This window comes from Nycticebus coucang, chromosome 10 (genome assembly GCF_027406575.1).
Source record: "Nycticebus coucang isolate mNycCou1 chromosome 10, mNycCou1.pri, whole genome shotgun sequence".
Taxonomy (NCBI): Eukaryota; Metazoa; Chordata; class Mammalia; order Primates; family Lorisidae; genus Nycticebus; species Nycticebus coucang.
Genome location: NC_069789.1, coordinates 65,741,967 through 65,760,024, shown reverse-complemented (window position 1 = coordinate 65,760,024; position 18,058 = coordinate 65,741,967). Strand labels below are relative to the sequence as shown.

General features: G+C 35.2%; 1 protein-coding gene across 3 annotated transcripts in view; it reads left to right on the top strand.

Annotated features, from left to right (window-relative positions):
• Positions 1-18,058, top strand: part of CFH (complement factor H) — a 149,796-nt gene that overhangs the window by 31,839 nt on the left and 99,899 nt on the right. For 2 of the 3 annotated variants that reach the window (XM_053608132.1, XM_053608129.1), the window contains exons 6-9: positions 6,010-6,180; positions 8,937-9,110; positions 12,148-12,342; positions 12,777-12,953. In XM_053608132.1, the coding sequence (XP_053464107.1) occupies positions 6,010-6,180; positions 8,937-9,110; positions 12,148-12,342; positions 12,777-12,953 (717 nt within the window). Of the gene's footprint in view, positions 1-6,009; positions 6,181-8,936; positions 9,111-12,147; positions 12,343-12,776; positions 12,954-13,899; positions 14,551-18,058 lie in introns of those variants that run through there. The other variant, XM_053608130.1, reaches the window with a different exon arrangement.

The window sequence follows — 18,058 nt, the reverse complement described above, 5'->3', positions numbered from 1 at the left end:
TGGGGATTCATTGAGGGTACAATAAGCCAGGTTACGCTGATTGCATTTGTTAGGTAAAGTCCCTCTTGCAATCATGTCTTGCCCCCAGAAGGTGTGGCACACACCAAGGCCCCTCCCTCATTCCCTCTCTCTGCTTTTCCTTCCCCTCCCATGACCTTAATTGTCATTAATTGTCCTCATATCAAAATTGAGTACATAGGATTCATGCTTCTCCATTCTTATGATGCTTTACTAAGAATAATGTCTTCCACTTCCATCCAGGTTAATATGAGGGATGTAAAGTCTTCATTTTTTTTAATAGCTGAATAGTATTCCATGGTATACATACACCACAGCTTGTTAATCCATTCCTGGGTTGGTGGGCATTTAGGCTGTTTCCACATTTTGGCGATTGTAAATTGAGCTGCAATAAACAGTCTAGTACAAGTGTCCTTATGATAAAAGGATTTTTTTCCTTCTGGGTAGATGCCCAGTAATGGGATTGCAGGATCAAATGGGAGGCCTAGCTTGAGTGCTTTGAGGTTTCTCCATACTTCCTTCCAGAAAGGTTGTACTAGTTTGCAGTCCCACTAGCAGTGTAAAAGTGTTCCCTTCTCTCCACATCCATGTCAGCATCTGCAGTTTTGAGATTTTGTGATGTGGTCCATTCTCACTGGGGTTAGATGGTATCTCAGGGTGGTTTTGATTTGCATTTCTCTAATATATAGGGATGATGAACATTTTTTCATATGTTTGTTAGCCATTCGTCTGTCTTCTTTAGAGAAGGTTCTATTCATGTCTCTTGCCCATTGATAGATGGGATTGTTGGCTTTTTCCATGTGGATTATTTTGAGTTCTCTATAGATCCTAGTTATCAAGCTTTTGTCTGATTGAAAATATGCAAATATCCTTTCCCATTGTGTAGGTTGTCTCTTTGCTTTGGTTGTTGTCTCCTTAGCTGTACAGAAGCTTTTCAGTTTAATGAAGTCCCATTTGTTTATTTTTGTTGTTGTTGCAATTGCCATGGCAGTCTTCTTCATGAAGTCTTTCCCCGGGCCAATATCTTCCAGTGTTTTTCCTATGCTTTCTTGGAGGATTTTTATTGTTTCATGCCTTAAATTTAAGTCCTTTATCCATCTTGAATCAATTTTTGTGAGGGGAAAGGTGTGGGTCCAGTTTCAGTCTTTTACATGTGGATATCCAGTTCTCCCAACACCATTTATTGAATAGGGAGTCTTTCTCCCAAGATATGTTCTTCTTTGGTTTATCAAAGATTAGGTGGTTTTAAGATGTTAGTTTCATTTCTTGGTTTTCTATTCGATTCCAAGTGTCTATGTCTCTGTTTTTGTGCCAGTACCATGCTGTCTTGACCACTACGGCTTCATAGTACAGACTAAAATCTGGTATGCTGATGCCCCCAGCTTTATTTTTATTACTAAGAACTGCCTTAGCTATACGGGTTTTTTTCTGGTTCCATACAAAATGCGGAATCATTTTTTCCAAATCTTGAAAGTACGATGTTGGTATTTTGATAGGAATGGCATTGAATAGGTAGATTGCTTTGGGAAGTATAGACATTTTAACAGTGTTGATTCTGCCCATCCATGAGCATGGTATGTTATTCCATTTGTTAAAATCCTCTGCTATTTCCTTTCTGAGGATTTCATAATTTTCTTTATAGAGGTCCTTCACCTCCTTCATTAGGTATATTCCTAGATATTTCATTTTCTTTGAAACTATGGTGAAGGGAGTTGTGTCTTTAATTAGCTTCTTATCTTCACTGTTATTGGCATATACAAAGGCTACTGACTTATGGACATTGATTTTATATCCTGAAACATTACTGTATTTTTTGATGACTTCTAGGAGACTTGTGGTTGAGTCATTGAGATTCTCTAAGTATAAGATCATGTCGTCAGCAAAGAAGGAGAGTTTGACCTCCTCTGCTCCCATTTGGATTCCCTTTATTTCCTTGTCTTGCCTAATTGTATTGGCTAGAACTTCCAGCACTATGTTGAATAGTAAAGGTGACAGAGGACAACCTTGTCTGGTTCCAGTTTTAAAAGGAAAAGCTTTCAGTTTTACTCCATTCAGTAAAATATTAGCTGTGGGTTTGTCATAGATAGCTTCAATCAGTTTTAGAAATGTGCCACCTATGCCTATACTCTTCAGTGTTCTAATTAGAAAAGGATGCTGAATTTTATCAAATGCTTTTTCTGCATCTATTGAGAGGATCTATGATCTTTATTTTTGCCTCTGTTAATATGGTGGATAATGTTTATGCACTTGCGTATGTTAAAGCAGCCTTGCATCCCTGGGATGAAACCTACTCGATCATGATGTATGACGTTTTTGGTGATAAGCTGTAATCTACTGGCTAGGATTTTGTTGAGAATTTTTGTATCTATATTCATGATTGAGATTGGTCTGAAATTCTCCTTTTTGTTTGGGTCTTTTCTTGGTTTTGGTATCAGGGTGATGTTTGCTTCATAGAATGTGTTGGGGAAGATTCCTTCTTCCTCAGTTTTTTGGAATAATTTCTGCAGTACAGGAATAAGCTCTTCCTTGAAGGTTTGATAGAATTCTGGTGTGAAGCCATCTGGACCAGGGCATTTTTTGGTTGGAAGATTTTTTATTGTTTCTTTCATCTCAGTGCTTGAAATTGGTGTGTTCAGGAGCTTTATTTCTTCCTAGCTAAGTCTGGGGAGAGGGTGTGGTTCCAAATATTGATCCATTTCCTTCACATTGTCAAATTTCTGGGCATAGAGTTTTTGGTAGTATTCAGAGATGATCTCTTGTATCTCTGTGGGATCAGTTGTTATTTCCCCTTTATCATTTCTGATTGAGGTTACTAGAGATTTTACTTTTCTATTTCTTGTTAGCCTGGCCAATGGTTTATCTATTTTATTTATTTTTTCAAAAAACAACTCCTTGTTTCATTAATTTTCTGAATGATTCTTTTGTTTTCAATTTCATTGATCTCTGATTTGATTTGGGATATTTCTTTTCTTCTACTGACATTAGGCTTAGATTGTTCTTCTTTTTCCAATTCCATAAGATGGCTTGTGAGTTTGTTGATGTGCTCTCTTTCTGTTTTTCGAATGTAGGCATCTAAAGCAATAAATTTGCCTCTCAAAACTTCTTTTGCAGTATCCCACAGGTTTTGGTAGCTTGTATCTTCATTGTTGTTATGCTCAATGAAGTTAATGATTTCCTGTTTTATTTCTTTCTGCACCCATCTGTTATTCAACAGAAGATTGTTTAATTTCCATGCCTTTGTGTGGGGTCGAACGTTTTTGTTAGAGTTGAGTTCCACCCTTAGTGCCTTCTGGTCTGAGAAGATACAAGGTAAAATTTCAATTCTTTTGATTCTGTTGATACTTGTTTTGTGTCCCAGGATATGATCAATTTTGGAGAATGTTCCATGGTGTCATGAGAATAATGTGTATTCTTTATCTTTGGGATGGAGTGTTCTATATGTGTCTATCAAGTACAGTTGTTCTAGGGTCTCATTTAAATCTCTTATATCTTTGTTTAATTTCTGTTTAGAGGATCTGTCCAGCTCTGTAAGAGGAGTGTTAAAGTCCCCTGTTATTATGGTATTATCAGATATCATATTGCTCAGACTGAGTAAGGTCTGTTTCAAGAATCTGGGAGCATTTATAAATATTTAGAATTAAATATTTAGAATTGAAACATCTTCTTGTTGTATTTTTCCCTTGACCAATATAAAGTGACCATCTTTGTCTTTTTTGACTTTAGTTGCTTTAAATCCACAGGTATCTGAAAATAAGATTGCAACTCCTCATTTCTTCTGAATTCCATTTGCCTGAAAAATTGTCTTCCAAACCTTGTCTAGGAGTTTTAATTTGTCTTTTGAAGCCAGATGTGTTTCTTGCAGACAGCAAATGGATGGCTTGTGTTTTTTAATCCAGTCAGCCAATCTATGTCTCTTCAGTGGGGAATTCAAGACATTAACATTTATTGAGATAATTGATAAGTGTGGTAGTGTTCTATTCATCTTATTTTGTGAGAGTTCATTGCTTAGTTTTATCTTTTGCATCAGTGTGGAGGTTAGGTTCTGTCCTTTATTTTCTGAGTTTTTACTTTGCTGCTGATCCATTGTGATGGTCAATGTGTAGAACAGGTTGAAGTATTCCCTGTAGAGTTGGTCTTGTTGTGGCAAATTTCCTCAATGTTTGTATATCCGTAAATGGTTTGATTTCTCTGTAAATTTTAAAGGTTAGCTTAGCAGGGTACAAAATTCTGGGCTGGAAATTATTCTGTTTAAGTAGATTAAAGGTAGATGACCATTGTCTTCTTGCTTGGAAAGTTTCATTAGAGAAGTCTACAGTCACTCTGATGGATTTGCCCCTGTAGGTCAATTGGCGCTTACTTCTGGTAGCTTGCAGAATCTTTTTTTTTTTGTCTTGACTTTGGACAGGTTCATCACAATGTGTCTTGGAGAAGCTCGGTTAGAGTTGAGGTGACCTGGGATCCGATATCCCTCTGAAAGCAGTGTGTCAGAATCTTTGGTGATATTTGGGAAATTTTCTTTTATAATATTCTCTAGTATGGCTTCCATTCCTCTGGGCATTCTTCTTCCCCTTCTGGGATTCCTATAACTCATATGTTGGAACACTTCATAAGGTCCAATAATTCTGACAGTGAACGTTCTGCTTTCTCTCTCTTCTTTTCTGCCTTTTTTACTATCTGAGTTATCTCAGGAACTTTGTCTTCTACCTCTGGAATTCTTCCTTCTGCATGGTCTAACCTGTTGCTGATACTTTCCATTGCATCTTTAAGTTCCCTAATTGACTGTTTCAGTTCCTTCAGCTCTGCTATATCCTTTCTATATTCTTTATATCATTCATCTCTTATTTGATTCTGTTTTTGGATTTCCTTTTGGTTATTTTCCACTTTATTAGCAGTTTCCTTCATTGTTTCCATAATTTCCTTCATTGTTTTCATCATGTGTATTCTAAATTCCCTTTCTGTCATTCCTAACATTTCTTTATTGGTGGAATCCTCTGCGATAGCTACCTTATGGTCCCTTAGAGAGGTTGTTCTGGACTGGTTCTTCATGTTGCCTGGAGTTTTCTGCTGATTCTTCCTCATGAGTGATTTCTTTTATATGTTTACTTGCCCTAATTTTCCTTTCACTTTTTCTTGCTCTTTAAGTTCCCATGCCTGTGGACTAAGGTTTCGATGAGTCCTTTTGGTATAGGACCAGAAGGATGAGAAGGTTGAAAAGCAACAAGGGATGAAAGAGAGAAGGAAAGAATGAAAAGAAAATAGAGAAAGGAGAGGGGGTGGGTAAAAGAAATATTGACAAAAAGAAAAGAGGCACAGAAAGAGGGAGACAGAGCAATATAGTTGTACACTAGGAAATCAATGAAGGATTTCAATGAGGTGATCACTTTAAAGATCACTAAATGATACACATGGAAATGGATTTAAAAAGTGGGAGAACAGAATTTGGAAAACAAGTTACTGTTGCCACAATCCTGTAAAAAATGTTTGAGAGAAGTGATGTCAAAGATGATGGCTATTTTTTTCTTCTTCAGAAATCCAGGATGGATGGTAAAGGCACAAAAGCAGAAGATCATTTACTTTTCAGAGATGGAATGACAATGAATTAAATGAATTTCTTTGACAAAGTGTTCCACTGATAATTACTGCTTTGTTGATAACTAGAAAATGCATTATTTTTTCAGGTCACTCAGTGAAAATACTTATCACAATAATTCTATATGTTTGATGAATGTTACTGCGTACCAGTTATTTCAAGAGGACTAATTTATCCTGAAACTAAATAAAATTAGAGACATAATTCTAATTAGGATTTTAACTTCCTTCAAAAAATAAATATTAATGATAACAGACAAATTGTTTGTCAAACAGTCATGTCAAAACAGAACTTTTGTTTGTTCTGATAATTTACCTCTGGAAACAAAAAATGCATTTTATATGATTATATCTTTGTTACAATCCATTAATTTGTAGAAACATTTTCAAATTTCTTCTCAGAAATTTCCTGCAAACCACCAGAAGTCAGAAATGGATATTCATTATCTAATAAGAATATTTTTAGAGAGAATGAACGATTTCAATATAAATGCAACCAAGGGTTTGAATACAGCGGAAGAGGAGATGCTGTATGCACTAAATTTGGATGGAGTTCAGAGCCTTCATGCGAAGGTAATGCTGTTTTTATTTTCTCTTTTGTTATATATATTATCAATTTTTAAAATTAATATAATTATTTTCATTAAACAAGTTATTTTTTTCAAAGATAGGGTACTAATTTTCATAGGAATTGACTTTTCAAAAGATCATATATCATCGAATTTTATGTGTGTAAGGTCCTTTGAGATCAATTGACAGCCTCTTACTCTGAAGATAGACATTAAACAGGGTCAGAAAATTTCAGTATCTTTTTAAATAGTTAAAAGTCAAAAATTAGGTCTAGATCAGATTCAGGGCTATGGATTTCTAATTCCTGGTAATACGCTATTCTCAAACAGAGTGATCCTCCAATACCCTAAATATTTTAAATTATATAATTATTTTAAAAACATTTTAAAATAAATTACAATAATACCAACAGATGTGGAAACCTTAATTAACAATGAAATTAAGTGAAAGGAAATGGAGATTTTCATTAACAAGAAGTTTAGAATGAACCAGTAGTAGGGGAGAACCCTAACTTTCAGGTTTAATTATAGAAGGATGTTATATGGAGCCAAAGAGTTAATCTCAACTATATTCTTGCCCACCAAAAAATATATCTAGAATTTGGTATTCTACTTAGTCTGCCTAATTTTAAAAGGGATGGTGTCAAAGTATCATGGCCTAGAAGAGATAATATAGACAGTCACAGAGTTTAAGAAATTATACCATAAGAAGAATAGCAAGAAGATAACAGCTGTAGTGTGCTAATAGCCATCTTGAGATGCTTGCAAATATTTTTGAAGTGAGTTAGCTTTTGATGAGGGCTGCTATGACAAGGGAAGCAAGAAACAGTTATTGTATGTAGTCTAGTAACCTTCTGAAAGGATGAATTGTACAGATACCGCCATCCTGGAGGGGGGAAGAAGAGTTGAACTCTTAAGAGTCCCCTGTACTTTAAAGCCTATGATTTATAATTACATGTGTAAATCTTGCTTCTCTTTTACAAAACTGAGTTAATTTGGGGGCTATTTGATCCCAAAAGTAGTTCCTTGGAAAACACTTAGTGATCTCTACTTTTAGGCACTGTTAAGAAAATGTTTTAGAAAAAAAAAGATTAATGAACACAAGGAAAGATAACCCACATTAGATTTGTGTTTGGCTGATAGTGCCTGGAGTCCAGTAGTTTGTCTTCATGACATTCAAGGTCTTGAATCTAAGGAAGTGTCTGCACAAGGGCTCTAGAATTAATCTCCACCATATGTTTATCTTCAGAGCCCCTCTCAGATAGTTAATTTTTCCATCCAATCATCAAAATGTAAATTATAAACAACTTATTCTATGTCAGAGTTAGGTAGCTTGAAAAGGTCAGGAGACCATGGCCACTTACTGTGGAAAGTGAATGGGAAGTAAAGCAGTGGTTTACAGATGGATTTTAGGCAATGCTGAATGACCCTCTAAGCCTTTTATTACAAAATACAATGTGACATTAATATATATTGTTATATAACTTTTCCACAATGCTAAAAATGCATAGTATTTCATTAGAAAGGGAATATTGCAGATTGAACCATATTGAGATACAGCAGAGTTGATGGTGAGCAGTTAATCAGGACAGACCCGGTCAAATTACGGTAAACTAGAGGTCGCTCCTTCTGTTGGAGCACAGCTATGCCTATCTGTCTATGTATTGTTATAGCTACTTTGTGCTATAATGACATAGTTGCAACAGAGACCTTCTATCCAGGTGGTTCATGCCTGTAATCTTAGCACTGTAGAAAAATGAAGTGGGTAGATTGCTTGAGCTCAGGAGTTCAAGACCAGCCTGAACAATATTGAGACCCCATCTCTACTAAAAATAGAAAAACTAGCCAGGGGTGGTGGGACATGCCTGTAGTTCCAGCTACTCAGGAAGCTGAAGCAAAAGGATCACTTGAGCCCAAAAGTGTGGGGTTACTGTGAGGTATGACCCCCCCAGCATTCTAGCCTGGGGCAACAGAGTGAGACTCTGTTTAAAAAAAAAAAAGAAACAAAGAAAATATTTTCCAAACCCTGTACTAGGTTATACCATTACAGTAAGAATAATGTATTGTAATATCTCAATATCTTAATGAACTAAAGTTTATTTCCTCTTCATGTTCTCTTCCAATATAGTTCAGAAGGGACTCTGATCATTGTATTAGTAGTAAGAATCAAATGAGAGGCATTATCTTTTCAGGTCCTTCTTTAATCACTACAGCTATGAAAAAGGTATCATAAATGAATGTTAAAACTACTTCCCTAAAGTGAAAGATATTACTTCCACTTTTATTACATTCCCCTATTTAATCATATGGCCACATTTTCTTCAAAGGGAAAGGAATATGTAATCTTATCAATTGTCTGGAGGGAGGAGACCCTGAACATTCCAAAAAAAGTTCTTATGAAAATAACAGAAACCAAAGAAGTAGAAAGAAGAAAGTGGGAGGAGTCGATGTTAAATATGATGAGGTCATTGCCAGATATGAATTATCACAAAGTATGAGATGACTTAATAGAAAGAGTGATGAAGAGCCTAGGAGGCACAAATTTATAAGAACAACACACAAAGTGAAGGGGAACATGAAAGATACAGCAGGAATGATATGTTGTGTTCATGTTAATGCCATTTTATACTAGGCTAAAGACAATTAAGTAGCATACACCTTTTAAATTTTTGTATACTTCATTAATTTAATGAATACTAATTTTTAAATTATCAAAAATATCACTTTTTAGATATTATCTAAAATATCATCTTTTTCCAGAAGTGTCATGTAATCCTCCTTATATTCCCAATGGTGTCTACTCACCTGTGAGGATTAAACACAGAACTGGAGATGAAATCAGGTATGAGTGTAAAAACGGTTTTCATCCTGCAACTCATGTAAATACAGCAACCTGCACAAGTGGTGGCTGGTCACCTCCTCCAAGATGCACCTGTAAGTTCCATTCATATCCTGACTCCCTTCTAAAGTCCCAGATTGTTTTCTCTTAAATACATAAAAAATAGGGACATAGTAAAGCCAAAGATTTGTCTTGTGTGTATAAAGCTTTTAGAAGCAGTCTTCACTATGCAAAGTAACCAATTTTAAATAGTATGAAAACAGTGCAGTAAAGTAAAAACAATTTTTTCCTACTCCAAATTTAAAAATGGGTGTGTTCATGAAGGTATGTTTCTCTAATTAATAAATACTTCCAAATACTGGGTAAAAATAGTGCCATTTAACACATAGTAAATTAACTTTTTTTTCAGTAACAAATTTGCCCAAAAATATGTTTGCTTAAAGGCAAACTTTTATTATAGCACAGTTTCTATGGGTTAGGCATTTGAGAGGAGCCTAAACTTGTATCTGGGAATCAGACTGTCTCCTTGTGTTGCAATCAGGCCATGGGCCCAGGCTCCAGTCATCAGAAGGCTTCCTGGGCTGGAGGATCTGCTCCCTACATGACTCAGTCACACAGCTGTTGTCAGGAGGCTTCGGTTTCTTACCACATGGTCTTCTTCATGGGTTGATGGGATGGCAGCTAATTCTCTCTGGAGCTACAGATCAGAGAGTATAGGAAGCTTTGTAGATAACATTTATTATTACTCACACACTGTTACTCCAGCCATCTCTACTCTTTACAAGTGAGACGCTAATCCCAGCACACATCCCAGGGGAGAAAAGTTAGGCTCCACTATTTGCTAAACACTTGTCCAATTTCCTACAACTATCACATGTAGCAAAATGCCATTTAAGTTAACAGAGCATTTTATTTCAGGGATGTTTCCTTTTCCCTTTTTCATGTTTTTTTTTTCCCCCAACTTTACAATCACGTTACTTTTCCTTATATCTCAACAGTTTAGTGGTTCAGGGGAAATGCAGTACACTATTGGAATGATATTGGCGGTGATAATACTGAATCTGCATTAGGAAGGGTTCTTCATTCAAAGAGACGCCTATTGCTAGGATGAATCAGTTAAGATAAAGTTCACTGGTGACTAGTATAAAATTCTGGACTTGTGTTAAGGAAATTAGAGTACACACATGTTAGCAACAGTTAAGAAATTAGTGACTATTTTAATCAATGTTAAGATCGACTTGAGTCAACACTATGATGGAACCACCATAACTGCTGTGATACTACAACTTATGTTGGGAGAAGTGTAAGAAGTAGAATGAGAATGCATGAAGTCCTGCCATGCTCAGTGCTGACCAGACCCCATGAGAAATATTATATTTGCTCTAGGGAAGCACTTGTAAAAGAGGTAAAGACAGATGCAGATATGCTCAACGAGACAGAATTCAAGTGAAGGAATTCAAGATGGTGGTAATAAAAATACCTACTTTTAATTATGCCTCCTTCTTTGTACCCTTTTAAAAGAAATCTCAATGGACTATTGTATTCTATCAATATGCGTACTCTTTGAAACACCATAATAAGATGAATAAGAATACTAGTTTTGAAATCCACCACTAGATTGTACATCTCTGCTCTATGGATTAATAGGGAATTTAATTGAGTTCTTTAAGATATAGTTCCTGCAAATCCAAAGACTCAAACTCACCCAATGCAGGAAATGATACACATCTTGATAGATCATGATGAAATATGTACAATCCTGTGGTAAATAGAAAAATATCCAAATCTTTAAAAAGTGTTGGAGAGTAATGAAGAATGTTACTTAAAATAAATGAGACTAAACCAACATTTTAATTTCAATATTAGAAGCTTGATATAAGTGGGGGTAGAATCGTTCAATATAAAATAAATCGTCTGCTGGCCCCAAAGCTACACCTAAGAAGTATCACTCAGTAGTCTTTGTCAAAGAAGATGTTTAGTAAATACAAAATTCAAAGGTTATAACCCACGTAAGTGTGTAGAAACTACTTGGGAAATTTCTCTAATTACACGAAATAGAAACCAAATCACTGAATTTAATACATATGAAGAACATGATAAAGAATATTTGATGTGCTTATATGTGTGTTGAAATACTTTTTTTAAAAAATTCTTTTTAATATGTCATATGTGGTTTACTGAAATAGAATCAGAAATTGTGGCAAAAGCTTAAAACTATTCTGGTATTAAAAGCACTAGATCATCACTAAATAATCCCATACAGAGTTAAATTTTGAAAAATATTATATATGAACCTGTTAATACAAGAAACAATATAGCACTTGAACATATTTGTCAAAATTAGTCAACCTACATTTTTAAAAAAAAAGGTTAAGTGTAAAATATTGTCTTAGAAATATTATATTCATTAAGAATATTTTATAACATTAAAAACATTTTGTTCTTCAGATAAAATTAGAAATAGACAAATAAATGTTTAACATAATTTTTACTATTTGGATATTAAGAAATATTCCTATTCTTCTGGTTAAATAAAGAAGGGAAAACATGCTCCAGTGACTTGTTACATAGTATCATCAAAGGAAGATTTGTGTATTTCTCTATGTTTCTTACATCATCTTCAATAAATAGAAAAATATCCTCGTGAATTTAATAAAAAAAACCACAAACAAATAAAAATCTATCTTCCTATGGTGGATTGGTCTGAAAACAAAAGGCAGAGCTCTGATTTCTGATGAAAATGGCAGGGAAAGACAGAAAATGGCAAGGAAAAACTGAATGCTAAGATCAGCATGTAGGCTCATACTCAGCCAGAACCAGAGTAAATGTACTCAGGGATATACGGTCAGTAAGTCTGTACGGTTTTCTTCCTGGAGAGCCTTCACATAAATGTGTTCGTCATATGACTCACAAGACAAAATTTCACCTTCATTAAGAAAGTCCTTTTCAACTATTTCAGTTGTCTGCGTTCCTCAACTGTTTTTTGACCAAGAAACCTTAACAGAATGAGTATACCTATGCACTTATTCCTATAAGAGGAATATAACTGATTGGTCAAAAATTCCATCCTTTAATGCGATTGTCCATTAAATAAAATGTTACTTACACTCCTTTTTTATTTTTTATTGCAAGTGAAACCTTGTGATTTTCCACAAATAAAACATGGACAACTATATAATGAGGGTAGATATAGATCATACTTTCCAGTAGCTATTGGAAAATATTTCTACTATCACTGTGACACCAATTTTGTGACTCCTTCACGAAATCAATGGGAGTACATTTACTGCACGAAAGAAGGATGGTCACCAGCAGAACCATGCCGCAGTAAGTAAATCTCCTTACAACTATGTATGTGTAAAACTTCCAAAACATGGAGAGACAAGAACTTCTAAGTGACTACAATGAAGTCTTATATGACAGAAGAAAGGCCAAGGAAGAGTTATCTAGGAATAGACCAAAACATGACTTTTCCATTATGAAGAGCTCTTCATGAAAATCACATGAAAAATACATATAGAGACTTCACAAGAATATCTGTACAATCTGTACATATTTTAATTATAAAAAGAAAAGATAAGAAACTGAATAATGATCTCTTTACACAAACATTTGGTATTAGCTTGAGTTTTTCTTAAGTTATACAGTACTGTTGGATATTTATGCAGTCTTCTTTAAATATTTTAATTTTAAATTGCTGTTTTGACCAAATTTATGTTTCTCATTTACCGTTATTTATTTCTCATTTTTGTGGTCTTTAGGAGAATGTATTTTTCAGTATTTGGAAAATGGACAATATCCACATTATGCAAGAAGGTATGCAGAGGGTGAATCTGCACCAGTCAGTTGCCATTCTGGCTACAGTCTTCCCAATGGGCAGACCAAAATTACGTGTACGGAGAATGGCTGGCTCCCTCCTCCTAAATGCATCCGTGTCAGTAAGTAAACTGCTTTGAGACGCCAGTATGTTTATAATGTTCTAAGGCTCATCTATATTAACAAATATATAGCAAAATGTACATATCAACTTCTTGTTTTGCCAACAGGCATGTTTGTTTAGTTTTATTTTTTTAATCATACATAAGTTGATACACAAATTCATTCATTCATTCATTCCTCCCTCCCTCCCAGCCTCCCTCCCTCCCTCCTTCCTTCCTTCCTTCTTGAGACAGAGTCTCACTATGTCACCCTCAGTGGAGCGCTGTGGCGTCACAACTCACAGCAACCTCAAACTCTAGAGCTTAAGCGATTCTCTTGCCTCACCTTCCCGTGTAGCTGGGACTACAGGCGCCAGCCACGTTGCCTGGCTATTTTTTTGTTGTTGTTGTACTTCTCACTGTTGTTTAGCAGGTCCGGGGCCAGGTTCACACCTGCCAGCCGTGGTGAATGTGGCCAGCACCCTAGCTGCTGAGCTACAGGGGCTGAGCCAATACACGAATTTCTTATAACTAGGTAGCAAAATAAATGTGCCTATCAGTAAATATCGTCAAGAACACAGTAAAAGAATTTGACATAATATTGTTGGTAACTTATCATGTTAATATCTCTGAAGTCTGACAAGTAAATTCCCGAACTTGCCACCATGTACTTACATTGGCAGCACGTACAAACAGCTCTGGAAGGTTTCATACCCTTGGCGTGTCAGTCGCTCACAGCCGTGTGTGATGATGTGCGGCAGTGTCTTGCTGAGTGGTGTTCATTATTGTTGCATGTTTTGTGTGCTGTTATCACAATGTCAGAGCTTGAATTAGAGCAAAGAAGGAACATTAAATTTCTTGTTAAATTTGGCAAAAGAGGAAGTGAAATCGAGGACATGTGAACCCAAGGGGATAATACCATGAAGAAAATGGCCATGTATCAATGGATTAAATGTTTTTCCAATAGGAGAGAAAACATCACTGAAGAGAGGGCAGGGCAGCCCGTAATGGCCCATAATGAACAGAACTGAGAAAAATACAGCAAAAATTCATTGAAGGTTATATGTAACATTTTCATATTTATAAATTGAATGCCTATACAGTGTTACAGCATTGTAATGTTAATTTACATTTTTTATAGGTAATTGAAATTAGCATGTATATTTATGGTTTAATTAGTATTTAATTATTATAATCCATAAAACGCATTTTGATGTATTAAGAAGGTTTCGGTACTTATTTGCTGGAATCTTAGTAATTGTGAATATCAATTCTTTCAGTTATATTTGATACAAGTGCATTTGTTTCTGGGGATAGGATTATTTTCTTTAACACTTATTTTGAATATAAATTGTTCATTTTACTAAAATTCATCAATTGTTTTTCATAATTACTTATTGTTTCTATTGAAAGTAAGAGTTCTTTCTTAAAAACCTATAGCTGCTGTACTGTATTTTATTGTAAAAAGTTAGTGTATTATCTAGTTCTGTATTTTGAATTCATTTTATATTCATTTAATTCATGATTATAACTATATTTCTTTTTTTAATAGGGCTCAGGAAACTTTCTCGAATATTGTTCGAGAAAAGCACAATAAAAGGTTTTCTATTCAGTTCCAGATGTCTATGTCTGTATTTTTGTTCCAGTATATATATTGTTTGAGAAAAGCACAATAAAATATGTATATATGTGTGTATGTATGTATGTATATATGTGTGTGTGTGTATACATATATATTTAGTATAATGGCATATATATATTCTATATTATACTAATGGAAGATAATTTTTCAACTGGTACTCCAGTAACTTGCTGTCTTAATATAGGTTTATAAGAAGTTTAAGTATCTAATCATGACCTTTAACCCTAACTATTTCTTTTATCAATCTCTTTTTTGAGTCTGGCTATTCAAAGTCTGATGATACCATTATTTCTATCCTTTTCTTGGTAGACTTATTAAAAAGAGGTTAATTATTGTAGCATTAATAAGGTTTTTTTGTATTTTTTGTTTTGTTTTTATTGGGGATTTATTGAGAGTACAAAGAACCAGGTTACATTGACTTTATTTGTTAGGTAAAGTCCCTCTTATAATTGTGTCCCATCTCCAAAAGATGTATCACATACCTTAAAGCCCACCCTCCTCCCTCCTTTCCTCTCTCTACTCTCCATTTTCTCCACCCCCTACCATGTACTACATCATTAATTGTCCTCATATTAGAATTGAGTACATAGGATTCTTGCTTCTCCATTCTTGTGAAGCTTTACTAAGAATGTGTTCCACTTCCATCCCGGTTAATACAAAAGATTCAAAATCTCCTTTTTAAATGGCTGAATAGTATTCCATGGTATACATATACTACAGCTTGTTAATCCATTCCTGGATTGGTGGGCATTTAAGCTATTTCCACATTTTGGTGAAGGTAAATTGACCTGCGATAAACAGTCCAGTACAAGTGTCCTTATAGTAAAAGGATTTTTTTCTTTCTGGATAGATGCCCAGTATTGGGATTGCAGGATCAAATGGGAGGTCTAGTTTGAGTTCTTTAAGGATTCTCCATGCTTCCTTCCAAAAAGGTTGTAGTAGTTTGCAGTCCCACCAGCAGTGTAAAAGTGTTCTCATCTCTCCACATCCATGCCAGCATCTACAGCTTTGAGATTTTGTGATGTGGGACCTTCACACTGAGGTTAGATGATATTTCAGGGTGGTTTAGATTTGCATTTCTCTGATTATTAGGTATGACAATCATTATTTCATCTGTTTGTTAGCCATTTGTCTATCTTCTTTAGAGAAGATTCTAATCATCTCTCTTACTCATTGATATAAGGGATTGTTGGCTTTTTTCATGTTGCTTAATTTGAGTTCTCTGTAGATCCTAGTTATCAAGCTTTTGCCCGATTCATAGTATGCAACTATCTTTCCTATTGTGTACATTGCCTATTTGCTTTGGTTGTTGTCTTCTTTGCTGTACAGAAGCCTTTCAGTTTAATTAAGTCCCATTTGTTTATTTTTGTTATTGTTGAAATTGCCACTAAAGTCTTCAAAAATCTTTCCCCAGGCTGATATCTTCAAGTGTTTTTCCCATGCTTGCTTTGAGGATTTTTATTGTTTCATGCCTTAAACTTAGGTCTTTTGTACACCTTGAATCAATTTTTGTGAGTGGAGAAAGGTGTGGGTCAAATTTCAGTCTTTTACTTGTAGATATCCAGTTCTCCCAGCACCATTTATTGAATAGGGATTCTTCCTCCTAGTGTATGTTCTTGTTTGGTTTATCAAAGATCAGGTGGCTGTAAAATGTTAGTTTCATCTCCTGATTTTCTATTCAGTGCCAGATGTCTATGTCTGTATTTTTATGCCAATACCTTGGTGTTTTAATCATTATGGCCTTGTAGTATAGCCTAAAGTCTGGTAGGCTGATTCCCCAGCTTTGTTAATATTACTAAGAACTGCCTTAGCTATTCAAGATTTTTTCTGATTCCATACAAAATGAAGAATTATTTTTTCCAAGTCTTATAAGTATGATGTTGGTACTTTAATAGGGATGGCATTCAATCTGTAGATTGCTTGGGGGAATTATAGACATTTTAACAATGTTGATTCTTTGCAGCCATGAGCATGGTATGTTCTTCCATTTGTTAATATCTTCTGCTATTTTTTTTTCTGCTGCTATTTCTTTTATTAGGGTTTCATAATTTTCTTTATAGAGGACCTTTACCTCTCTTGTTAGGTATATCCTATGTAATTTTCTTTGAAGATACTGTGAAGGGAGTTGTGTACTTGATTAGCTTCTCATCCTGTCTGTTAATGATATATACAAAGGCAACTAATTTGTGGACATTGATTTCGTATCCTGAGACATTACTGTATTTTTGATCACTTCCAGGAGTCTTGTGGTTGAATCTTTGGGGTTCTCTAAGTATAAAATCGTATCATCAGCAAAGAGGGAGAGTTTGACCGCCTCTGCTCCCATTTGGATGCCTTTTATTTTGTCTGCTTGCCTGATTGTATTGGTTACAACTTCCAGCACTATGTTGAATAGTAGTAGAGATAGAGGAAAACCTTGTCTGGTTTCAGTTCTAAGTGAAAAAACTCAGTTTTACTCCATACAGTAAAATATTAGTTGTGGGTTTGCCACCTATGCCTATACTCTTCATTCTAATTAGAAAAGGATGCTGAATTTTATCAAATAATCTTTCTCCATCTATTGAGAGGATCCTGTGGTTTTTGGTTTTGTTTCTGTTGCTTGGTGAATTATGTGTAAGGACTTGCATTAAACCAGCCTTGCATCCTGGGATGAAACCTACTTGATCATGACATACGGCTTTTTTGATGAGAAGCTGTAGTCTGTTGGCTAAGATTTTATTGAGAATTTTTGCACCTATATTCATTAGTGAAATTGATCTTAAGTTCTCTTTTTTAGTTGGGTCTTTTCTTGGTTTTGGTATCAGGGTGATATTCACTTCATAGAACATATTGGGGAAGATTCCTTATTCCTCAATATTTTGGGATAATTTCTGCAGTATGGGTATAAGCTCTTCTTTGAAGGTTTGATAGAATTCTGGTGTAAAGCCATCTGAACCAAGGCATTGTTTTTGTTGGGATATTTTTAATTGTTTCTTTGACCTCTGAAATAGGTCTATTCAGGATATCTATTTATTTTTGGTTAAGTCTAGGGAGTGGGTGTGATTCCAGATATTGATCTGTTTCCTTCACACTGTCAAATTTCTGGGCATGAGTTTCTTTTCTTTTCTTTTCTTTCTTCTTTCTTTCTTTTTTTTTGAGACAGAGTCTCACTGTCACCTTTGGTAGAGTGCTGTGGTGTCACAGCACACACCAAACTCAAACTCTGGGCTTAAGTGATTCTCTTACCTCAGCCTCTGGAGTAGCTGGGAGTATAAGTGCCTGCCACAATGCCCAGCTATTTTTTTGGTTGCAGCTGTCATTGTTTAGCAGGCTGGACCGGGCTCAACCCGCCAGCCTTGGTGTATGTGGCTGGCACCTTACTCACTGAGCTACAGGTGCCAAGCTGAGTTGCTTGTAGTATTCAGAGATAATCTCTTTTATCTCTGTGGTATCTGTTGTTATTTACCCTTTATCCTTTCTAATTGAGGTTACCAGAGAGTTTACT